General features: G+C 44.8%; 1 protein-coding gene across 1 annotated transcript in view; it reads left to right on the forward strand.

Moving 5' to 3' along the window:
* The window catches only part of Ehd4 (EH domain containing 4), a 69,970-nt gene that overhangs the window by 11,341 nt on the left and 35,729 nt on the right, over window positions 1-22,900 (forward strand). Inside the window, exons 2-3 of the mRNA XM_057781664.1 lie at window positions 7,278-7,454; window positions 17,643-17,740. Coding sequence (XP_057637647.1) covers window positions 7,278-7,454; window positions 17,643-17,740 — 275 coding nt within the window. The remainder of the gene's footprint in view (window positions 1-7,277; window positions 7,455-17,642; window positions 17,741-22,900) is intronic.

Here is a 22,900-nt window from a genome sequence, read left to right on the forward strand (position 1 = left end):
AATGACAAGCTAATTGATGCTACCTTAGAAGAAGCTGAGAGTGACGGCTTATGCCTGGAATCCTAGCACCCAGGAGACTGACACAGTAGGATTGCTGTGAGTTAGAAGCCAGCCTGAGCTACAGAATTAAACTCTGTCTCAAATAAACAAAGTATACAGCCTTTAAAAATCTTATCAAAGATGTTTTTAATCGCATAGAGAAAAAACTAATGGTGGAAAATCTATATGCAAAGTTGTATAGGCAGTTACAGTTTTAGAAGAAAAATTCTATACACAGGGGGAAAATACTGGATGTAAATATATCAAAATGTTAAAAATAGCTGTGGTGCTGGAGAGATGGCTCAGTGGTTAAGAACACCACCTGTTCCTCTAGAGGGCCTGGGTTCAGTTCTCAGCACCCACATGGCAGCTCACAACCATCTGGAACTCCAGTTCCAGGGGAGCCAGTGCCCTCCATGGGTCTCCTTGAACACCAAGCACTCACGTGATGCACAGGCACACTTTCAGGCCAAAGACCCATAATATGAATTAAAACAAACAAAAAATACTATTTCTAGTGTGTCATGGTGAAGCTACCTGTAGTGTTAGCATCAAGGAGGATGAGGAGGAATAGGATTGCTATAAATCAAAGTCTAGTCTGGCTACATAGTGAGACTTCATCTCAAACATAAAGCCAAATCATTTCAAGTTCAGGACAAGCCAGAATGGAAGGACATACAACACACACACCACCCCAAATATATGAGTCAAATATTAGCAATAATGATATATTATGTGAGATTCCAAATATTATAAATTGAAATGTTTTAAGACTCGTCCTCTTGAGTTAAAAATGAAAATTTCCACTGATCTCAAAATTGTATTTCCTGTTGTGTTTCTTTCACACTTGTATGATTGAAAATTTTAGTATGTAGAGAGCAGGGGTCCTTGTGCACATAAATAAGCATTAGGGAAACCAGGAAAGTTAAACACGCAGGCTTGTGTCTTCAAAGGAAAGAGATGTTTGCCTGTTTTCCGCCCAGAATGCTGGGAATGGATGCATTTTCTAATCTGATGATCTTTGCTAACCGTGAGCCAGGCTTCACCCGAATACCCCAGACTGTTTTGTTTGTTTATCCCAGACTTTTTCCCCTAGATCTTGAGTCACCTATACTTCAGCCTTGGTGACTTCTGTGTTCTCCTAGGCCAGGCCTCTCCTGACTCCCACAGGCATTAGGTTTCCTTCAGTTATTCTCCCAGACCCTGTCTTGAGCATTGTTTCTGAGTCAACAGAACCCATCTTTTGGAAGAGGACATATGTATTTGTAAAAAGTTTCAGTGTAAGCTTGTCTTAAGCTTTGTTGTACACAAGGGACTGAGTTAATTATCAGGAAGCTTTCCCCCCGAAATTGTGCTGTACTTAAATATGATAAAATAAACTGACTAGTTTATTAAACTCTAGAAGTTTGAAGCAATAACAGCCACTGAGTCCCTCTAAACTGGATTTTCTTCTTGCTTCTCATGATCTTTCCTCTGCTGGCCATATCATTTGCAGAGACCCCAATATTAGTAGGGCTGGACATGTGGTTCATTGGTAGAGTATTTGCCTGGTGTGTTTAAGGGCCTGGGTTCAGTCCCAAGTACTACAAGTTAACAAATAAAACCTCTTAAGACTCAAACGACTGAGGCAGCTATTGGAGTTAGTTTAATTCTCCCCCTTTTCTTCTAAAGATTTATTTTTATTTTATGTGTATGTTTTGCCTGCTTGTATGTATACCCCATGCATATCTGATACCTTTGAAGGAGGCCCCAGACAGTTTTAAGCCACCATGTGGGTGCTGTGAACAAAATACCAGTCAATAAGTGCTCTTAACCACTGAGACATCTCTCTGGCCCCAAAATTCTCTTTTTAAAAATGTTTTGTAAATGTACCACATTTTCCTTATCCATTCTTTGGTCGAGGGGCATTTAGGTTGTTCCCAGGTTCTGGCTATGACAGACAAAGCTGCTATGAACATAGTTGAGCACATGTCCTTGTGGCACGATTGAGCATCTTTTGGATATATACCCCAAAGTGGTATCACTGGGTCTTGAGGAAGGTTGTTTCCTAATGGAGTACTACACAGCAGAAAAAAATAAGGACATCTTGAATTTTGCAGGAAAATGGATGGAGCTAGAAAACATTATTTTGAGTGAGGTAACCCAGACACAGAAAGACAATTATTACATGTACTCACTCATAAGTAATTTTTAAGCATAAAGCAAAGAAAACCAGCCTACAAATCACAATCCCAGAGAACTTAGACAACAATGTGGATACTAAGAGAGACTTACATAGATCTAATCTGCATGGGAAGTAGAAAATATAAAAAGACAAGATCTCCTGAGTAAATTGGGAGCATGGGGACCTTGGGAGAGGGTTGGTTGAAGGGGAGGGGAGAGGCAGGGAGGGGAGCAGAGGAAAACGTAGAGCTCAATAAAAATCAATAAAAAAAAAAATGTTCTGGTAGGCCAACAAGATGGCTCACCGAGGAAAGGTATTTGCCTCCAAGCCTGATGACCTGAGTTCAACCCCCAGAACCCACATCATGAAAGGAGAGAACCAATTCCCTAAAGTCTTCTGGATTCTACTTACATATGTGGCACATATTCATACATAACACACACACATGCACACACACCTCCTCAAATATATGTGGAATGCTTTTAACATTATTGATTGAATACTTGCTTAATAAGATCTCTTTCTGAACATTCCTTGTGATTCACAGAGCATTTTCCTGTAAATGTTCCCATTGGTGTCTGACTCAGCCTCTCTTCCTGATTTAACTCAGGTAACCGGTTTGACCATAGTTCAGAAGTTTATTCACCAGTGAATGGTGATGAAAATAAGGTATTTGCCAATTGAGACTATTTATGTAAAGTCCCCAGTGTTAGGTAGAGTGTATTACTAAACACAGTAAATGTGGAAGTACAATCCAGAGAGAATGCATGACGAACACTCAAGTAGCAGAATTCACAGCAAGAATTTGGGGTGTTCCACCTTTGAGAGGACAGTGCTTGGGCTACAGTAAACGACTTCTCGTTATCCTGAGTTTTTTTCCTTCCCTTTGTCACACATAATACTTCTCTTTGAAGTTAATTTCCCCTCTCTAACCTAAGCGATAAAGAAAAGACACCATCTACATGCTGTGACCTCATCAGACCAGGACACAGAGAGGTCAGCTCTGCTGCCACCCCCTCCACTTCCGCCCAACCACATGTGATCCAAATGTCTGTACCTTTTTACGTTGATGGCTTGGCTCAAGACCTTGGAGCAGTCATCGCTAGAATTGGCAGGCCTCTCTGAGAACACAGGAAAAGGGAGCAAAGTGATGCCAAAGACAGATATCAAGCCTCTAAGGCACAGGATGCCTGTGGAGTGGGCTACTCGGCTCTGCATCATGGGAGATTCTTTTCTGTAGTTTTCCTGTGTGGCCTCTTGTGTTCCTCTCAACTCTTGTTGCCACAGATAACACCTCAGAGTCCCTGGAACTCCTGTTTTGGTAAAGCGTCTGCCTCAGCCTTACGCCGGGAGTCTGTGAGGTTAACGTCTCTATGTATGCCACACCTCGGGGTCCACTGTACCCTCCCCTCCCCGGTTGCTGATTTCAGCTGCGTCCCCTCAGCATCACCCTTGTCACATGGGACTCTTGGTCTCTTGGTTGTTCTGTTTCTGCCTGCCCAGCAGTCTGATGCACATCTGAGGGTCCGGAGAACCCTTTGGATCGTCTACTCAATGTGCTATCTCTTGATTCACACGTGTGACAGGCCCTAAAATAGCCAGTGAACTCAGAGTACTCTGTACTCTGGGCCCCAAGATAATGTCTGGAGTTTAGCCTGGTCCAGGAGTGAGGGGAGCTTTGTATGGCCACTAGTGAGTTTGAGCATCTACAGTAGCATCCTTCTCTTTAGATGGGTTAAAGGAAATGATTCCCAGAGACTTTGTGTACATACATACACACACACACACACACGGTGTACATATACACACACATCATGCCCTGTAGGTGCTGATGGTTCACAGAGGATAGAAAGGCCCATAGGTGAGCCTCCACAGTAGATAGGAGAGGACCCACTCCACGAGGACAGCCTGTTATGTGAAGAAGTGTGTGAATGCCTTTGTGGTAAGGCTGCCAACTATTCCTGCAGCTACGTAAAGAGGTGGATTTTGTGGCCCTCAACAGCATCGAGTACATGAGGGAGGGGTTAACTTTGTTAATAAGTTGTGTCTTTCATTAGTACTCCTTTGATAGTGAAACTGAAAATCGAGTGTGGACATTTTTATACCTGTGGGAGAGCCCCACTGAACATTTTCATACCCTAAGAGCAGCACAGTGTTCCTCCCTAGCTCTTGTCTGTGTTGGGGACCCAGAGTCTGAATGCTTTCTCAAGGTCACAGTGGAGGGCACTGTATACTTCAAAGTAGTTCATATTTGCAACTGCTTTAAAAATAAGCATTTGCGCTTATTAAAGGTAGCATACACCTTTAATTCCAGTACTCAGGAGGCGGATGCAGGCAGTGTCTGTGAGTTCAAGATCAGCCTGATCTACAGAGTGAGTTCAGGTCAGCTAAGAGACACTGAGACCCTGTCTTGAAAAAATAAGTAAATAAACAAACAAACACTTGGGTTGAAGAGAAGGCTTGGTGATAGTGATTAAGAGCACTGGCTGCTCTTCCAGAGGTCCTGAGTTCAATTCCCAGCAACCACATGGTGGCTCACAACCATCTGTAATGGGGTCTGAATTCTGGAATGTAAGTGTACATGCAGAGAGAGCATTCAGACTTAAAAAATAAATAAAATTAATAGAAAAAAGAAGAAAAGAAGCACATGTTAACATTCGACCTGGCAGGGTTGCTGCTGAGGAAGCTTTGGCTTCTAGTACTGTATAAACTTGGAAGTCAGAAATATCTGCTTTCCTTTAAACAAGTTTGTCGTTGGTGTTTTCCTTTAAACTCCCATTTAATTCTGAAGTTCATGGAATTTTCTGTGATTTCAAGTAAATAAAACCTCAGAGAAGAGTTTAGACAGACCTTGCACTGAGTTGTCCCAGTCTGACTACAGCACCTCTATGTTCCCCCCTGAGGCCCCTTCTCAGCAGCACTGATGTGGAACCTGAGGTCTCTCCTGCCCAGGCCTGGTGAAGGCACTAAGGAGGGGTCACATCCTAAGGAGGCAGGCCAGATAGAACTCAACCCTGCGTTCTCCTTCCCCACAGTTGATGGGACAGCTCAGATGTGACCCTGTGAGTTGGAAACTGTGTGTGCAACCAGGAATCCTGCAGCCCTGGCAGCTGCCGGCTCAAGCGTTGCCATCTGCACAGCTGTCGTTCGTCCTCAGTGCCCCTCTCCCTGCCTAGCCTCTTCCAGGCTGAGGGTGTGAAAGTCGAGCTGGGCATTGCCAGGTACAACCTGGCTCTCAGTTCCAACTCTGCTCTTGCATGGCCAGACTTGAAGTTCCAGAAGGGCTGTGTGCCTGTGTTAGCACACTCAGCTAGGTGTGTGAAATACACACTGTCCTCACAAGTCATCTCACTCTAGCTCTTGTCTGTCTGTTTGATTTGTGTGGAATTCTGTCAGAATTAACCAATGTGAACATTTCTGCTCCTAAGGCTGTTGACTGTGCTATTAGGCGCACTAAAGCTTTGACAGGAAAAGACTTTAATATTTTGAAAAAAATTAAATATTGACACGTTTTTATTTTTATTTATTTTTTTTTTTTTTTTTGGTTTTTCGAGACAGGGTTTCTCTGTGGTTTTTTTGGAGCCTGTCCTGGAACTAGCTCTTGTAGACCAGGCTGGTCTCGAACTCACAGAGATCCGCCTGCCTCTGCCTCCCGAGTGCTGGGATTAAAGGAGTGCGCCACCACCACCCGGCATATTGACACGTTTTGAATCAGTAGTATGTCCTTGCTTCAGCTTTTCTTCGAGGAGAATGAGGCGATGTGCCCCACGTCTTTGGGGAGACAGTCTGGCGAGCCCCTTTCTCTCACATTAGATAAGGAAATAGAAAGTCCTTATTCCCAGGACCCTTCTGGGGTGAGGGTCCTGAATGTTTCTGCTTCTCGGAGAAAGTCACCAGTGTCGTGCCAAGTTAAAGACCTGAAGACAGCACACATCTGAGAATCTGACCACTTGTATTCTATTTTCTCTCACTTGCTGTGTAACATTAGGCAAGTTGCTTGGCCTCTCTGATAGCCTGTTTTCCTACATGTAAAATGAAGATGTTATCACTGACTTGAAAGTGTTGTAGGAACCGAATGAAACAATAGTGTATGCTTAAGGCACAGTGCACACATAAGGCACAGTGCACACATAAGGCATAAGGCACAGTGCACACATAAGGCACAGTGCACACATTTAAACAGTACATACATCAGGTTTGATGCATGCGTAGGGCACAGTGCATGCTTGTGACTTGGTGCATATATAAGGCACGGTGCATGTATAAGGTTTTTTGTCTTTTCAGTAAATGCTAGGAGTTATTAGCTATTTTTTTCATGATTAGTTTCAGTTTATAGGACATCTTAAAACAATGTCTCTATTCTGGGTCTCTGCAACTTCACAGAAATGTGAAAACCTTGGGTAAAGTTAAAATCAGCAGTGACAGACAGAAAAGGTTTAGAGTAACGCCCACTAATATTGCTAGCTAATTTTCATTTTGTTTCTATAAGAATGAAGTTTCACTTTTCCTTATCATATTGATGGCAAGGTTGTGCTTGACATTTGATATTCAGTTCTTTCTATCCCCAGAATAGTCAGACTGCATCTAACTAGTCAAGATGTCTAGAAACAGAGATGGTTCTCTGTTGGAGTGGGAGCTGCAGAAACCCATATAGTTTCTTCCCTTGACCCCGAGTCATTCCCTGGTTATTCCAAGACACCTGGTGTACCATGGTGACTTCTCACACAGGGTGCCTGGGGACCACAGAGGAGGTGCTCCACATGCAGGCCAGGGATACTCTTCTAAGTGGGGAGTTGTCCAGAATGCGTGGACATGGTGAGGTGACCGGGGAATGCTTCTCCAAAGGTGTTACCTATTACGTCAATGGGATCTCAGATGTCTGCTTTTGGTTTGTGGTTGTTTTGTCTTGTTTTTGGACACAGGGTCTCATGTAACCTAGGTTGGCTTCAAACTTGTGTGTAGTAGACTCCTGATCCTCAATATTGTAATAGTTGTGTCTGAGTTGGGTAATCCTCGGCAGCTCTCTGGCTTCTTGTTTGTGCCATCATGCTAAGCGTTTCCTTTCCTTTTCCAGATACTTACTGGAGCAAGATTTCCCCGGCATGAGAATTGGTCCGGAGCCGACCACAGATTCCTTCATCGCTGTGATGTACGGGGAGACCGAGGGAAGCACCCCTGGGAACGCTTTAGTTGTGGATCCCAAAAAGCCATTCCGAAAGCTTAGTCGCTTTGGAAATGCTTTTCTTAACAGGTAAGGGCCAGAAAACTGCCCTCTTTGATCAGGGTGTTCAAACTTTTCTTCAAACTATTTCCTACCACTTGTGGAGTTCAAACAGAAGGACAGAGCCTGTGTCTGGAAGAGGGAAGTGCGTGTGGGGGGGTGCTATCATTTCCTAAGACTGTCAGAAGGGTCTATTGTTTGCATCTGTTCTGAGTGATCTCCCTGGGCATAGCTGGGGCCCAAGATGGACAGTATGCTGCCCAGTGTGAGGGCAAATGTCTCATAATTTGGTTTGCACAAGAATAGTTGAGGTTGCCCAGCTCCTGTCACTAGCAGTGTTAAATAGCCGGGGGACAGCCACTCCTCGGGTACGGTATGCAGGACTTCCCACACACAGGAAACTTAGCTCAGAGAAGACTGACGTCCAGATTTGGTCTGTTGATTCAGGATAAATCACTTCACCTTCCTGAATGTTCCTCTGACGTTTTATTCCTATACTTTGAGCTTCTTCCTTATCCCTTGAAGCAGAGCAAGGTTGAAATAGGGTGATAACAAAAGGTTAGCTTCTCTGTGTGACCATTAATTTTCCAGACATAGATGGGTGTGGATCGCTCTGCCTTGACTGGAAGTGTGATTTGCACTGTTGTCTTTCAGCAGACTTCCTGGCACAGCTGAAGTGTGGCACGGGGAGAACAAACGACAGGATTCCTGCTACAGCTGTGTAGTAGGATGAGATTTCCTGGTCTTTCCTGCTCCGCTGTGGCCCTCCCTCTCTTCCCCCCTCCCTCCCTCCTTCCCATCTCTCCTCCTTTTTCCCTCTCCCAACCCTTTTTCTTCCAATTTTATTTTTTAATTATTTTATTTAGTTCTTTTAGTTCTAATATATGAAACAAAACATGCAAATCTTTTTTTTTTAATCACTTAACACAATACTCTGGTTCTGTTTTGCTACAAATGACAGGATTATATTATGGCCAAATAGCACTCCATGTATATGTATATGTGTATGTGTATGTATATGTATATGTATATATCACACTTTCTCCTCTTTTGTCCTGGAGCTGGAAATTGAGCGTGGGGCTAGGTAGAGTATGCTCTACCTCTGGGCCATATACCCAGTCTTCTTTTTACTTGATTTTGCGGGGGATAGGTGGTAGGGCATTAGGGAAGTGCTGCCCAGGCTAGCCTTGAACTCACTCTGTAAACCAGACAGGCCTTGAACTTGAGGTCATCCTGCCTCTATCTTCTAGTAGCTGAAACTGCAGCTGTACCACAGGCTTTGCTACCATATTTTCTTATCTCGTTTTTGTTGGTGAGCACCTAAGCTGCTTTCATGTCTTAGCTCTAATGAATAGTGCCACAATAAACCTAGCTGTGCAGACTTCTCTTGTGCATCCACTTTCACTTTCTTCAGGTAGATTATATACACAGGAGTAGATAGCTGGGTGATAGGTAGGTCTTAGTTATTTGAGGACACTTCTGTTTTCTGCAGGGGCTACCCCACCTGACATTCACCACAGTGTACAAAGGTTCCTTTCGCCTCCACAACACCAGCATATTTTAATAATATCCATTCTAACTGGGGGGACAGGATCTCATTGTAGTTTTGATTTTTATTTCCCTAATGGCTAATGATACTGAGCATTGTTTTCATGTGTTTAACTGACATTTTTATTTCTTTTGAGATTATGTAGCCACTTTTTATTGGATTGCAGTTCTTTGGGAGTTACTGTCTTTATAGTCTAGATATCAATACCCTGTCAAGTAGTTTCTCATCATATTATATAGGTTGTTTTTCACTCTGTTGGTTTGTTGGTTGCTTCCTTTACTGTGCAAAGGCTTTTTAGTTTGAAATAATGCTATTTGTCAGTTTCGACTTTTGTTTTTCTGTGCTTTTAGCTTTATCTGGAAAATTAAGTTCATGGTTGGGACAGTTAATATTGTTAAAATATGTACATTTTCTTTTTTTTCTTTTTTTCTTTTTTTTTTTTTTTTTTTTTTTTGGTTTTTCGAGACAGGGTTTCTCTGTGGTTTTGGAGCCTGTCCTGGAACTAGCTCTTGTAGACCAGGCTGGTCTCGAAGTCACAGAGATCCGCCTGCCTCTGCCTCCCGAGTGCTGGGATTAAAGGCGTGAGCTAAAATATGTACATTTTCTTTTTAAACTCCTTTCCTCTTCCTTCCTGCCATTCCTCCACACCCCTCTTTTTCCTCTTTTCTAAGTGTGACTTTAAAGAATGGGGAGCCAGCCATCAGTTAGAAGTGGAGGACCAGCTCCAGCCTGCTCAGGAAGAGGAAGCAGGGCTGGTACTGGGGCACAGCAGGAGACTTGAGCTGCATTTCTGCTTTCTAGACGTTTCTAAAAATAAGAACAGCCCCTCCCTCTGATTGCTGCCTGTTCAGAGCCTGAGAGGCTCCGTTCATGAGCACCCTGGAATGAACACTTGCACAGTGGCTGTGCTGAGAGCAGCCCAGGGAGCCTCAAGATTCCATCTATGAGCAGATTCCTCCTTTAAAGGCTTTCAGATGCTCCTGTTGCAAACCAAAGAGAGCATCCGAGGGGTAGCAAGAAAGCGTGGTGGGTTAGGCAGAAGGGTACAGCTGATGAAGATGGAGAAGTTCATTCTTGTTGTTAACGGCGACTTACAAAACACTGTCCGGATGACCTCCCCTGCAGTCTCTTCTTCAGGAGGGGCTTGTGTCTTAACTCCAGAGATGCTGTGGGTGGCAGCTTCTCCTTGTGCAAAAGTTAAACCCAGGGCAAGATCCCAAGGTCTTGAGAGCCTCAATACAACGTGAATGATCCAAGTCCAAGGAAATGGCAACAAAACACACACACACACACACACACACACGCACACTTTTTGGGAGCTCAGGATGTGAAGTAAGGAACAGCCAGACTGGTCCCAGTACTTTTCTATCTAGAGTCTCAGGCACAGTAATCTTCCTCCTGGAAGGTTGCTTTAGAATCCTTACATTCATTGCCCTTGCCTTTTCTTTTATGGTTGATTATTATTATTATTATTGTTGTTGTTATTATTATTATTATTATTTAGCCTGACAGGCCTTTAAAGAGAAATAAACCTGACTTCTTTTTTTCAAATTCTCATTTAGCAAAGTCCATACTTTTAAGGACATATGCAGAAAGAATGATTATTAGTTTGTTTTACTTTCCTAAAATAACTTGTTTTTAATCTCAAACTTGGAGATAAATATGGAAGAAAAGTATAGAGGAAAAATTTTGAATGGCAAGGTTCACTATCTTAGAATCTAAAATGTGCTGAAAATAATCCATGCATTATGTAAGTCGAGTATTAATCAAACAACTAGACAGCTTGTGTCCAGCAGTGGCCCACACTCTACTTGAATAGGTAACATGGAAACCTGAGATGTTTTCTTTAAGTCCTCATGAAGATGCGTGATGTGGCTGCACTGTTATCCTCAAGCAGTGATGGGGAACTGATGGACAGCAAGGGTAAGATAATGTCTTTGGGGTCACTCAGCCCAGCGGCAGTGTTGGGATTGGAACCCACATCATCTGACCTCAGTCCTGGAGACCACAGGGCTGAGCTTCCCAATAGTGCGGTGTTTAAACTCTGCCTGCTGCCACCAGTTAGCTTTAGAATAGCCCTGCAGTGAAGACAATGGAGAAAATACTATCTGCCAAGATATAGTTCACATAATTTTGTCAGTACTATGCTTGTAGGATTAATAGAGAATAAAATGTCTGTAACAAGTCTCTTTCTGTCCCACCAATCAGTTCCCTAATAATGACATGGAGACTTTTTATTAATTATGAAAGCTCAGCCTATATCTTAGGCTTGTTCTTAACTAGCTCTTATAACTTGAATCAATCCATTTGTATTAATTTACATTCTATCATGTGGCGTTATCTCTCTTCCATCTTGCACCTCCTGGTTTCCTCTCCTGACATCTCCTGCATGCCTAAATTCTGCCTCCTCTTCCTTTCTCTCCCTGGAAATCCTGCCTATACCTCCTGCCTAGCTATTGGCTGGTTAGCTCTTATTACATCAGTCTCAGCGATGTATCTTCACACGGTGTACAAATACCCACAACAAATGGTCAGTTTACAAGTAAGAAAGCTAAAAGCAAAGAAGTGATTTGCTGAAGAAAAGATGATCAGGAAGAAGCAGAATTCAGGTTTCCCTCCTCCTACCATTTGCCACCCTGTGCCCCAGCAATGAAGAAAGTCTGTCCTTCAAGCCATCCCGGTGGCTGTGCGTGTGTGAGGCTCACAAGTACAGGATGTGCCTCATGGAAATCCACAATTCTGATAGCTCAGTTAAGTGGCGCCTGCATGACAGGGCAGCTGCCTCACACAGTGCGTAAGAGAGAGCATCAGTTAGGGTGGGGCGTTCCAACTCTGGGTGCCCGTGTGTATGTGTGTGCATTCAAACTCTGTGTGTGTGTGTGTGTGCATTCAATCCATGTGTGTGTGCATTCAAACTCTGTGTGTGTGTGTCTGCATTCAAGCTGTATGTGTATGTGTGCTTTCAAACTGTGTGTGTTTGTGCATGCGCACATTCAAACTGTGTGTACATTCAAACTGTGTGTGTGTGTCTGCATTCAAACTTTGTATATGTATTTATGCATTCAAACTGTGCATGTGTGTGTGTGTGTGATTGTGTGATTGTAGTAGCCCTCTGGGATACAGCAGGGTTAGTGCCAAAGGCGGAAACTCAACATGACACACTTTCTGGAAACTAGGTCAAAACAATAGTTGTTTTCTGGGTAGACCTTTCTCCCTAGGTCTTGATGACAGAGGCCTCTCATGACTTCAGCCACTGTTCAGAAGGGCATCTCACAGGGTGCTTTAAGTCAGAAGATGCCTGGAGGGTGAAACCACCTTCCCTATTAAACAAATCTTGGAAACCTGATTCCCCTAGGCTGATTGTTGAGAGACTGAAGGATCAGTGGTACATTTCAAAGAAACAGATGAATTCCTGAAAAGGCGGGTTTGAATTAGGAAGCCACATACTTCAACAGCACAAGGGGAAGTTAGGTTTAGAATAAAAAAAAAAGAGTTTGATGGAAATGAGAGGCTTTAAAAATCGGCCTGCCGTAAGCTGTCTCCCCCAGGCTGCGTCATCTAAGATAAGTCCCACAGCACCCCGCTTGGAGCTATGCCATGGAGTTGATATTCCGGCCTGTATCAGGAGCCAGTTCACTTCACAGAGAAGGAACAGACACTGCCCAGAGCACCCTAGATCTGAGTTCTGAAAGACACCAATGTTGTCAGACAGTTCAGAAGTATCAGGGTTTGGAGCCTGACATTTTCAATCTCCAGCAGTCTGCAGGAAACTGTTAGATGCTTATTAGGAAATAAATTAGATGCTATGGGTTTCCCTCAGTGTACTTTTCTAAAAATGACAGCATTTTTAAAATACAGATAGCCTCAGATACTGTTTTCAGTTTTATCATCTAGTATACTTTTAAATGACTATTTTACAAAAAAAAAAAATTCACTTGCTCTCTCTCTTTCTCTTGCACACACACACGTGCACACTCATGCATTTGCCTATAATTGCTTAACTTTTTCCTATTAATCTTTCCCCTTAGGATGTGAGGTAGTTCTGGGTCACAAACCATTGTCCTTTTGTTTTGTTGTTGAGGCAGGATCTCACTATGTATCTCTCTGGCCGTGTACTCCCTTTGTAGACCAGGCTAACCTCAAACTCAGAGATCCACTTGCCTCTGCCTCCTGAGTTCTGGAATTAAAAGTGTGTGCTACCATACCCAGCTACAATCTATTGGGGGTTTTTTGTTGTTGTTTCTTTTGGGTTTTTTGATTGTTTGTTTTGGGTTTTTTCGAGACAGGGTTTCTCTGTATAACCCTCGGTTTCCTGGAACTTGCTCTGTAGATCAAGCAGACCTCAAACTCAGACATTCATCTGTCTCCCAACTGCTGGGATTAAAGGCGTGTGTCATCGCTACCCAACTTGTTTTGGGGTTCTTGTTGTTTTTTGTTATTGTTGTTTTGTTTTTGTTTTATGTATATGGATGTTTTGCCTGTATGTGCGTTTGTATACCATATTTCTGCCTGGTGCTGGCAGAGTCCCAAAGAGGTTTTCAGATCCCTTGGAACTGGAGTTATAGTCACCATATGGGTTCTGGGATTCAGACCTAAGTCCTTAGGTGGCTCAGCCAGGGTTCTTAACCACCAAGTTATCTCTCCAGATCCCAAACCACTGTTCCTGATTGACAGCTGCCTGTATGATTTTGGTTCCACCATTTCAGGAAATGTACCCTTTCCCCTTGGTTTGGGCAGATCCTTCTGGCACACTGCTTCTGGCTTTCCTCCATGGCAGTTGAGAAAGCAGCATTCGTGTAGTCTAGACGTGACCATCAATAGTGGGGCTGTGATACTGAGTTGCCAAGGCTTTTCATAGATTTCTGTTTACATTATATAATCTCTGGATTTGTACTCATTGGTAAAGCAGGCAATATCAAAGAAAGTATTTTGAAACTCTCTGTGCCCCCTTCCTGTTATGATTTGAGCTGAGTGACAAACCTGGTAGAGTTGCATAGACAGGCTTAGAGACCTGTTCAAGAGGGATTACCCACATCCACATCCCGTCTGTCGTTCACCGCTGCCTAGCTCCCCACACCATGACGTAGAGTACAGACTGAACATGGAAGTCTCGGGGCAGTGACACACCAGGCCTTTGTTTCAGGATATTACCCTGTGTGTGGTAAAGAGACTCAGCAGTGATTCCAGCGTGGGCAGGGATAGCAGTAGCTGTATGGTTCAGATGCACCCAGGACCGTCAGCTCACATCTCAGCTCCGTCACTTGTCACCAGTGGGCTATGACAAGTGGAAAGCATGTGGCCCTTCCAAGCCCCAGATTGCCCTTTTGTAATGGCTCTCAGATTGCAGTAAGGATTTAATCCATGGACACATAAAGTAGAGCAAGCCTGGCACGCGGTCAGGGCTTAGTGCTGGTGCTGTTATTTTCATAACTGCAAACCTTATTGTTCCATTGAAAAATCAAAATCAGTATTCAGGTGTGGGACAATTCTTTTACAAGTCTAGTTTTTCCGTTTTGTGCTTTGAAAAAAAAATATTGGGGTCACATGTAGCCCAGACCAGCCTCAAACTCAGTATGTAGATGAAGCTAATCCTGTCTTCTGATTGTCCCCATTCTAACTCCCAGGGTTCCCAGGTGCTTGGATTATAGGCGTGAATCACAATGCTCAGCCTACCAATTTCATTTTTTAGTTCTTAAAATATATGTATTTATTTAGCAGGTGAGGGGTGGTCAGCTGTCTACTGTATGGGGGGCACTGAACAAGCTGTGGGAATCAGTTTTCTCTTTCTACCATGCAGGTCTGGGGATTGACTCAGGTCATCAGAAATACCTGCAAGCACCCTTACCCACCGAGCCATCTTGACAGCCCAAATTTATTCATTAAACATTAATCATTAACTTAGACTTTTAGCTTTTGGAGGTAATTCTGAGTAACCTAATACTTGTACCTCCTTGTAGCTCTGTAAGGCAGAGCTAGCCACTGCTTGAGACCTTATGATACCTGCCGTTACTTTATCCTCTATACCTTTGCTACCATTGGCTTTCCCTAGACTTGGAGGTGACATGGAGCTGGGACAGTGAAGGATCTTGATTGTTTTCTTTTTATACCTTGGGGAGAAAAATTTATCAGGTCCGTGGGAGGGGGACCTATGGAATCAGGGAGAGGCCCTGGATCTCTGCAGCCAACCTGCCTTTTGTGTGTCTGCACTGATTTCACCACTCCAGGAAAGAGTGTGAAATTCATCTTGGTACAGCAGATCTATGCCCAGAAATGTTTCCGCAGAACAACTGCCATCATGATGTTAGGGGTTCCTGGTTACAGTAGAATGTGGTTTTAGGATAATGCCCACATGCATAGACCTAACCTTGCAGTACCTGCTGTGGTACCTCCCTAGTGCTCTCTGCCCACCTAGCCTTGCCTAGCTAGTGTCTCTCTCTCCTCTGTCTGTCTCTCTCTGTCTCTGTCTGTCTCTCTCTGTCTCTCTCTCTCCTCTGTCTGTCTGTCTCTTGGCAGCTGTCCTTACTGCTGTGTGGAGTACTGCCTCTTGCTCTGTGGCTCACACACTGACCTGGGAGCTGTTGACAAGCTCTTGTTGTACATTCCAGGGGTGATCACTGTAGGAATTTTAAGTCCCTCTGTTAGCCTCACACCAAAATCTAGGGATTTTGTGTTTTGGAAATTTTGATACTGAGTGTGAGCTTGTGGTTTTGGAGAACTATCAGCCTCCCTGTGGGGACAGTTTGTGTAAAATAGTTTCACAAGTACAGCATGTTCAACATGTTCAGCTTGTTTCACGATAGACGGACAAGAAATGGTGCCCACCAAGTGGTGCTCAGAACTCTGTTTCTCCCTCAGTTCTAGAGAGCAGAACAGGAAAGTCAAGCTTTCTCTGGAAACCTAACAAACAGTGACTAGTGGCCCTGTGTGCTCTGCTCACATCCTCGCTCTGCTCACGTTGGGCAGTTGGGCGTCGGGTACAAGGGGGACCAGAGAAAGGATAAATGAAAGGTTCCTCTTACATGTATTTGGCTTTATTTTTCATATTATGGCGATTTTCAGTTTTCTGGACTAAGTTCCACTCATCTGTCTTAGAAGGTACTAGCATGTAGTCTCCGGCCAGCCACACATTATTACCCCATGATGTCGTGACCAATCTGTGCTTCAAAGAGCCTTTCCTCCTCTCGGACTGGTTCGTAAATACAGAAAAAGAAAATGAGACTACCTAGTGCTGAGCCCCTTAAAGGACAGTTTTCATGAACGTCAACAATAGCACCTCGGGGCTGGGTGCCTTCCCGGGGCTGGGTGCCTTCCTGGGGCTGGGTGCCCTCCCTTGCCCATCGGGTAGCCCCCCCTTGCCCACCGGGCTGATCTGGCCACAGCTGTGGAGGCCGTGAGGCTTCCTTATGGCCTCCTTATCCTGCATTCCCAGCATACTTACTTTCTGAGTAATCCCCACAGTTCCACTGAATGGAAGAACTGAGCTGTTCCCAGGCGTTTCCAAGCCTCTGCCCACACAGATACAGCAGTCAGGCACTTTTAAAACAGGAAGAGGAGAGGCACTGTTTCCCCTGTAAAACATACACAAGCCCAACAAAGATCCAAGCCGGGCTTTGCCCGAGGTGGAAGTAACAGAGTGCTTCCTGCTATTACTCACGGGCTCACAACGGGAAAGCTCCAAGGACACGCCGGATTCTAGTTTAGCTGTCTCTCTTTACATATAAGGAAACTGAGGCCCACGGGGAATGGCGTTTGTCTAAGGTCACCAACAAAGCCAAACAGACTCTGAGCCCAAGTCAGCTGAAGCACAGTTCAAAATTTTCCTTCTCTTCCACTGCGCTTCCAGGTTGTTAGGGCAGATGATGGAAGCCTAGCAATAGGGACCATGGGCAGAAGGAGGAGGCAGGCAAAAGAGACCAGGAAGGAGGCTTGAAGATGCTCAGTAAGTACCTCTGCTGACCGTCCCCTCACCTGTTCTCAGGGCACCCCTAGGACTTCTGTCTAAGCATCCAAGGAGTGATGTTTCCCAGGGGTATCTGCCCTTTGCTGAACTTGAAGCCTGGGGGACTTTGGACTAGATGCTGGGTCATTGGGGCCTCAGAAAGGAACATCAGCCGTAGGTCCTCTAGCAGTCTGCAGAGCGTATAGGGCAGACTCAGGTACTCTGGCCTGGAAGTGCACCCAGAAGGAGGCGGCAGAAGCTGAGGGTGCTTGAACATGGAGGTGGGACAGGAGGCTCATGGGGATAGGAGTCAGACTGAGCTTAAGGCCCGGTTCTGAGCGACTCAGCTGCTTAACCTCTCTGAGATTGATGGAAGAAGGTTAATTTAGGGATCAAAATAGGTGATATTTGGAAAATGCCCAACTATTTGATAAATCTTAGCTAAAACCACAATTACAATAAGGGACCCAGTGGCAGCTAGCAGTGGGTTGCAGCCCATCCCCCACTCCTGTCTGTGGAATGGCATCTATTCTGTGGTACCAGGGAAGCTGCCATCAGTTTCCCCCAGCCCCTCCCCTGCTTCACAGCCCATTTCATAGGCGTCTTTAACCTCTGTCTCCTCCACATCCTCTTTTACAGACATTGGTGAGTAGAGAACCCAAGGAACCCCACCATTAGAGACTTCCTCAAGGTCCAGTTCATAGCCCCAACTTTTTTCTGTCTCTTCCAGATTCATGTGCTCGCAGCTGCCCAACCAGGTTCTGAAGAGCATCAGCATCATCGACAGCCCTGGCATCCTGTCCGGGGAGAAGCAGCGCATTAGCCGAGGTCAGTGCCTGGCCGCCCCACCCCCACCCCCACCCTCTCCAGACCATTTCTGCTCCTGTCCCATTCTTGCCACCCCTCCAGGACAGCCACAGCCCAGGGTCTCCATAATACCCTAGGCAGCCAAAGAAGCCCAGGAAACAAGTGAGGAGGTATCATAGCTTCTGCCATTTCAGCTAGTACCAAGCTCAGGTAAATGTCCAGCAGCCAGGAGGAGAATACCCCTTGGTAACTGTTCACTCGGACACGTGACGTTTTTCCCACTGGTACGGATTTCACCCCAGGAGCCCTTGAAGCATCTCGCCATGAGGAAGCTTTTGCTAGGCAGACACAGTCCTGTGAATACAGCAGAAACAGGCCTGGTTTCTATCTTTGAGGAACTGGAAACGAAGCAGACGTCCTTCATGTTGTCATAGAACTAAAATGAGGACTGGGTGAAACACCACGAACTGCAGCCCAATTTCCAGGTAGCAGGGAGCCTGGCCTGGCGCTGGAGTGTGGAAAGAGGCACCTCCGAGGCTCTGAAGGATGAGTAAGAATTACTCAAAGGAAACTGATAAGAAAAGAGCCCGTCTGTAGGAAGATCAGAAAGTGCTTGGACAATGCCGTGGGTTCCATTCGCCTTAGCAGACAAGGTAGTTGATAGTCATTTCCAGACCTGGGCGTTATGGTTTTAATGGGTATACTGCCGCCTTCAGGTCCAGCTTCCATAGAAAAGCTCATGGGACAGATCCTAGGACAGCAGCAGAGAGAAGAAAGACCTGGCCGGAAGCGTGCAGGGTGGATCCCAAGGTTATGGTTGTGAGGTGGGCCCTGCTGCTGTCCCTTCCCGCTGATAGCTTCACAGCCCTTCGCACAGCAGGGTGAAACCGTGCATGCCACCCTTGAGTGGCAGCCACTCGAGTCAGCCGTGAGTGTGACCAGCAGTGAACTCCTCAGTCCAGGAAGCAAAAGCGTGGTTGTTCAGTAAAGGGAAGCTGCTTGCTGGCACTGGAAGGGCTTCTTCGGCCAGTGACCTCCTTCCTTTGCCATTCTGTGGACTCACAGAGAGCTGGGTCTGCCCGGCTCATCCTGCGGTCTTTGCTGATTCTGGCAGGGACACTTAACAGAGTTAAGATGGTTAGAGAGAAAGGAAAAAACCAGGCTTGCACTAGTCTTCTCTCCCAAAGATCTTGTTGTTGTTGTTGTTTTCTGTTATAAAAATAGAATCCAAACAAGTAAGGGTGTGGAGAAACTCACACTGTCCCAACAGCTCTTCCTACACATCCAAACACATAATTTTTAGCAGAAACGCAATGACCAAACATTTCCCACAACTGACATTTTGCCGTATGATCTCCATGGGCTTAATAAAAGGAAAGTATGCATTCTGTTTAACTAATAATGTGGCTGTCATAGTGTTAGCAGTTTTTCATTTTTACAAAGAGAATTACAGGTTTGTTTGTTTTGGGTGGAGCTCTGTAGCTCAGTCCCCATAGATGATTTTGTTTTGTTTCGTTTGAGACGGGGTCTCATGTGTCTCAGGCCAGTGAGACCCTGGCTCAAAAAGCAAGGTAGGCAGCCCCTGAAAAATGGCAGCCAAAGCTATCTTCTGACTGCCACATGCATGGGCATACACACGCACATCTGTGACCAAGTGTGTGCACACACAACACCCTACTTTGGGACCCTTAATCTGAAAGGCTGGTGTGGTGTTTTATTTGGGGGAAAAACAAATGAGCTATCCCAATTTACTGCTTCTACATGTCTGACTTAGTATTCTGAAGAAATATGTGACCCTGATAAATCTTTTTACCACAAAATTTTAGGGCTTCTAGGGTGTGACTTCCACCTTATCCCCTCTTTTCCCCAATGGCAGGCCTTTGTCAATGCTCACCTTCATATTTTTTTTCTTTTTTTTTTCTTTTTTTCTTTTTTTTTATTATTTTTATTCTTTTTTAATTAAAATTTCCACCTGCTCCCCGTTTCCCATTTCCCTCCCCTCCTCCCAAATATTGCCCCCTCCCCCCAGTCCCCTCCCCCATCCCCACTCCTCTTCTCCTCATTTTTAGCGTTTCTCTTATGTGTAGTAATTACAAGTGTCTTTCAAGCTGTAGCTCCTTCCCGGTGGTGCCGAAGCCTGGCATGATGCTTCTACTGTGCTTTGAAGATCAGTTTCTGTCGACACTTGGTATGATCTGACTCACATCCTGGTCTGACTTACTACTGTCCGCTCACATCCTATGCACAGAAATAGCACGCGTGGCCCAAGCCCACCAGCTGGCCCCTGCCATTCTGAGGGACACAGCAGCTGTGGGGAAGGGCCTTGGACTCTAAAACAGTGCTATGGACTGTAGCCAGGGCTTCCAAGCCTGTTGACACATGGTATTGGGGACATAGCTGGTGGTTGGAGTCACTCAACTGACATATTCATTACCAAAGAATAAATAGCGTCTTAAACATGCTTCAGCTTCAGCAGTTTGGCACACCTCACATGTGCTCAGACTAACGTCCATCCTTCTGTCCAGCTTGGACACAGCCCAAGCATGTGGTCTTAATTTGTTAGAAATTAAGGTCCGCACAGCCAATGGAGTACTTACCAATTGTGACTCCATGGGCATTAAAACATTCCATATTGACTTTATTGTTAAGTGTCTGACTCCCTTGCGAATGTTTTGTCCATAAGAGGAAGAAAGTGTGTGGGGGCGGGTGCTGATGTATCATCCCCATTCTCCATTTTCCTTTTTGCAGTTGATGGGTTAACCCTCAACAAGCCTTGTGACTTACTCTCTTATGCAATAAAGCAGACCACTTGAGGTGGGTATTTGTAATAATGTAACAGTCATAGCGTGCTAAACCCTTGCTATATGTCACTATAAACACTGTTAGTTATATGGGGTTTATTATTTAATTTAAACCTGAACATAACCATGAACAGACAGAGCTAAAGACTCCTCACCCTCCCACTTCTGGGAAAGCAACCTTGAAAGCAGCCATGAGTGTTTTTCCCAGTTGCTAGGCAGATGTTTGACCAAGTTTGAGACCTGAGGAGCAGGGTAAAAATTACCAACAGTGTTACATTTGGAGAACAGGCTTAGAAGAGTGGCTCTTCCGGTATTGCTGACAGTCTAAGATAATGTGGAAGCCAGCCCACCTTCCTACCTGTGGGGAGTCTGCAGAGAGCCTGCATGAAGGAGTGCTGATGATGGGAGGGGAGAGGGGTGTGTGTGTGTGTGTGTGTGTGTGTGTGTGTGTGTGTGTCTGTCTGTCTATGCTGACTGCTGAGCACCCTCAAGAAGAATTACTGACTCCTGCAAACCCAGTGTCTTCCTTTAGCTTGGGACCAAGCAGATAGTAAGGAGGCAGTTGAGCATTGTGCTACTCTGCTGCGGTCACATTAGACAGGATGGACCTGAACTGGAGAGCTGGCTGTTTGTCACACTGGTGGTCCTCATACCACATTACCCAGAGTAGTGAGGACCAGGGTCCTGAGATTTAGGGATCAGGCAGCCTAGTGCCAGGAAGGAGTCGGATACTTTAGTAGTAAGAGCAGAAATAGGAACTCTCGAACCTGGAGTTCAGTTATGTGCCTCCCTTCGCCTGCAGCTCTACACATCATGTTAATTCTCTCATTGTGTTATAAGCCCCACGTCTTTATTCTGTACTGGGTAGAAGGGCAAGTGTGGTTACCAGAGTGAAGGCAGTGTTGTGCAGCCATTCCTCTTCTCTAGGCCTGTAATGGGGAGAGAAGAAACGTGAGCTTTCTGAGTGATACCTTGTATTCTGCAGTGTTGGGTTTGATGCAAAGTATGTCCAACCCCACCTTAGGCTATAAGCAGCCGTAAAGGTTATAAAGCCATAAAGAAATGCCTCTGCAGAATCTGGCAGACTGGCAGACTCTAGCAGTGACCCTCGAAGTCAGGGCATTGTACTCCCTCCTGCCTCCTTGCCTCCTGCCTCCTGTTGGACTGCTCTATGCTCCAGAGTCAACAACAATGTTGACAGTTGGGTAATTGGTTTTGAAGTAACTGTTTCATACCACTCAATGTGGAGATCCTTTAGATGTGTTTTAGTTCAATCATAGTTAGCAGAAAACCTTTAGGAACAAACAATTAGGTTTATTTACTGAATGGTAGCTTTTCTTGACTGGTATGAAGGATTGAATGCTTATCAAGCAGGAATAAAAATACTCAGATAGATTTATAATAATTTTATTGAAATCAAGTAATAGCTAACTACAAGTCCTTCAAATGTTCTTGCCAATAAAAGAATGTGTGGGTTCTTCAGATTTTTTCAAATTATTTTTCTGAATTGGGTGTGTAAATTCTGAGCTAGTTCACCCTTCGGCAGCTCCTTTGCCCCAGTGGCAGCATCCAGATTGTTGACACAATGTGATGAGCTGGAAGAGCACACTTATCCACATGCACATCCTTGTTTCCACTCCCAGTCTGTTATCATCCTGGCTTTCAGACTGTTTGCTTCCTAGACTACCGTTTATTCCATGCAGAACCTAAACATCACTTAGGGTTTATTTCTGGACTTGGCATGAAAACCAATGTGTTCTCAGCTACTTGGGATAAACCTCTTCAGTCTAACTTTAACCACAGCATCTGTGTCTTTGAGCAAAACACAGAAGAAAATTGTAGCGCGGCCATCAGTGCCCTTGGCCGTCTCTCTGGCACGATTGTACTGAGGTGCTGTTTTAGCTGCAAATAATTCTTCCTGTGGATTCCGGAGGAGACTGAGATTTGTCTCTAAAGATTTGATTATGGCAACAAAAATAGAACAGTTTTTCCATCCTAAAAATGCAAATAATGCCAGACATGGTGGCTCATGTCTGTAATCCCAGCACTTGGTAGACTGAGGCAGGATTTAGCAAGTTCAAAGGGGACCTAGGATACATAGTAAGTTTGAAGCCAGCCTGGGCTACAGAGTGAGACCCTGCCTCAAATAACAAAGTGAAGTTAAACCCTTGACTAGACATCGTGGCTCACACCTGCAGTCCCAGCACTCAGGAAGCAAGAGTTTGAGGGAGACTAGCCTGGGCTATAAATGAGACCCTGTCTGAAAACAAAACAAAATAGACAAAGAATGCAAAGAAGTCTAGAGGGAAAAACAACCTCTTGGCCTGGCTCTTCTATCAAATCTATTTTTCCTCCCAGGGCTTATACTCATCAAATGAAA

The sequence above is a fragment of the Chionomys nivalis genome, chromosome 9 (genome assembly GCF_950005125.1).
Source record: "Chionomys nivalis chromosome 9, mChiNiv1.1, whole genome shotgun sequence".
Classification (NCBI taxonomy): Eukaryota; Metazoa; Chordata; class Mammalia; order Rodentia; family Cricetidae; genus Chionomys; species Chionomys nivalis.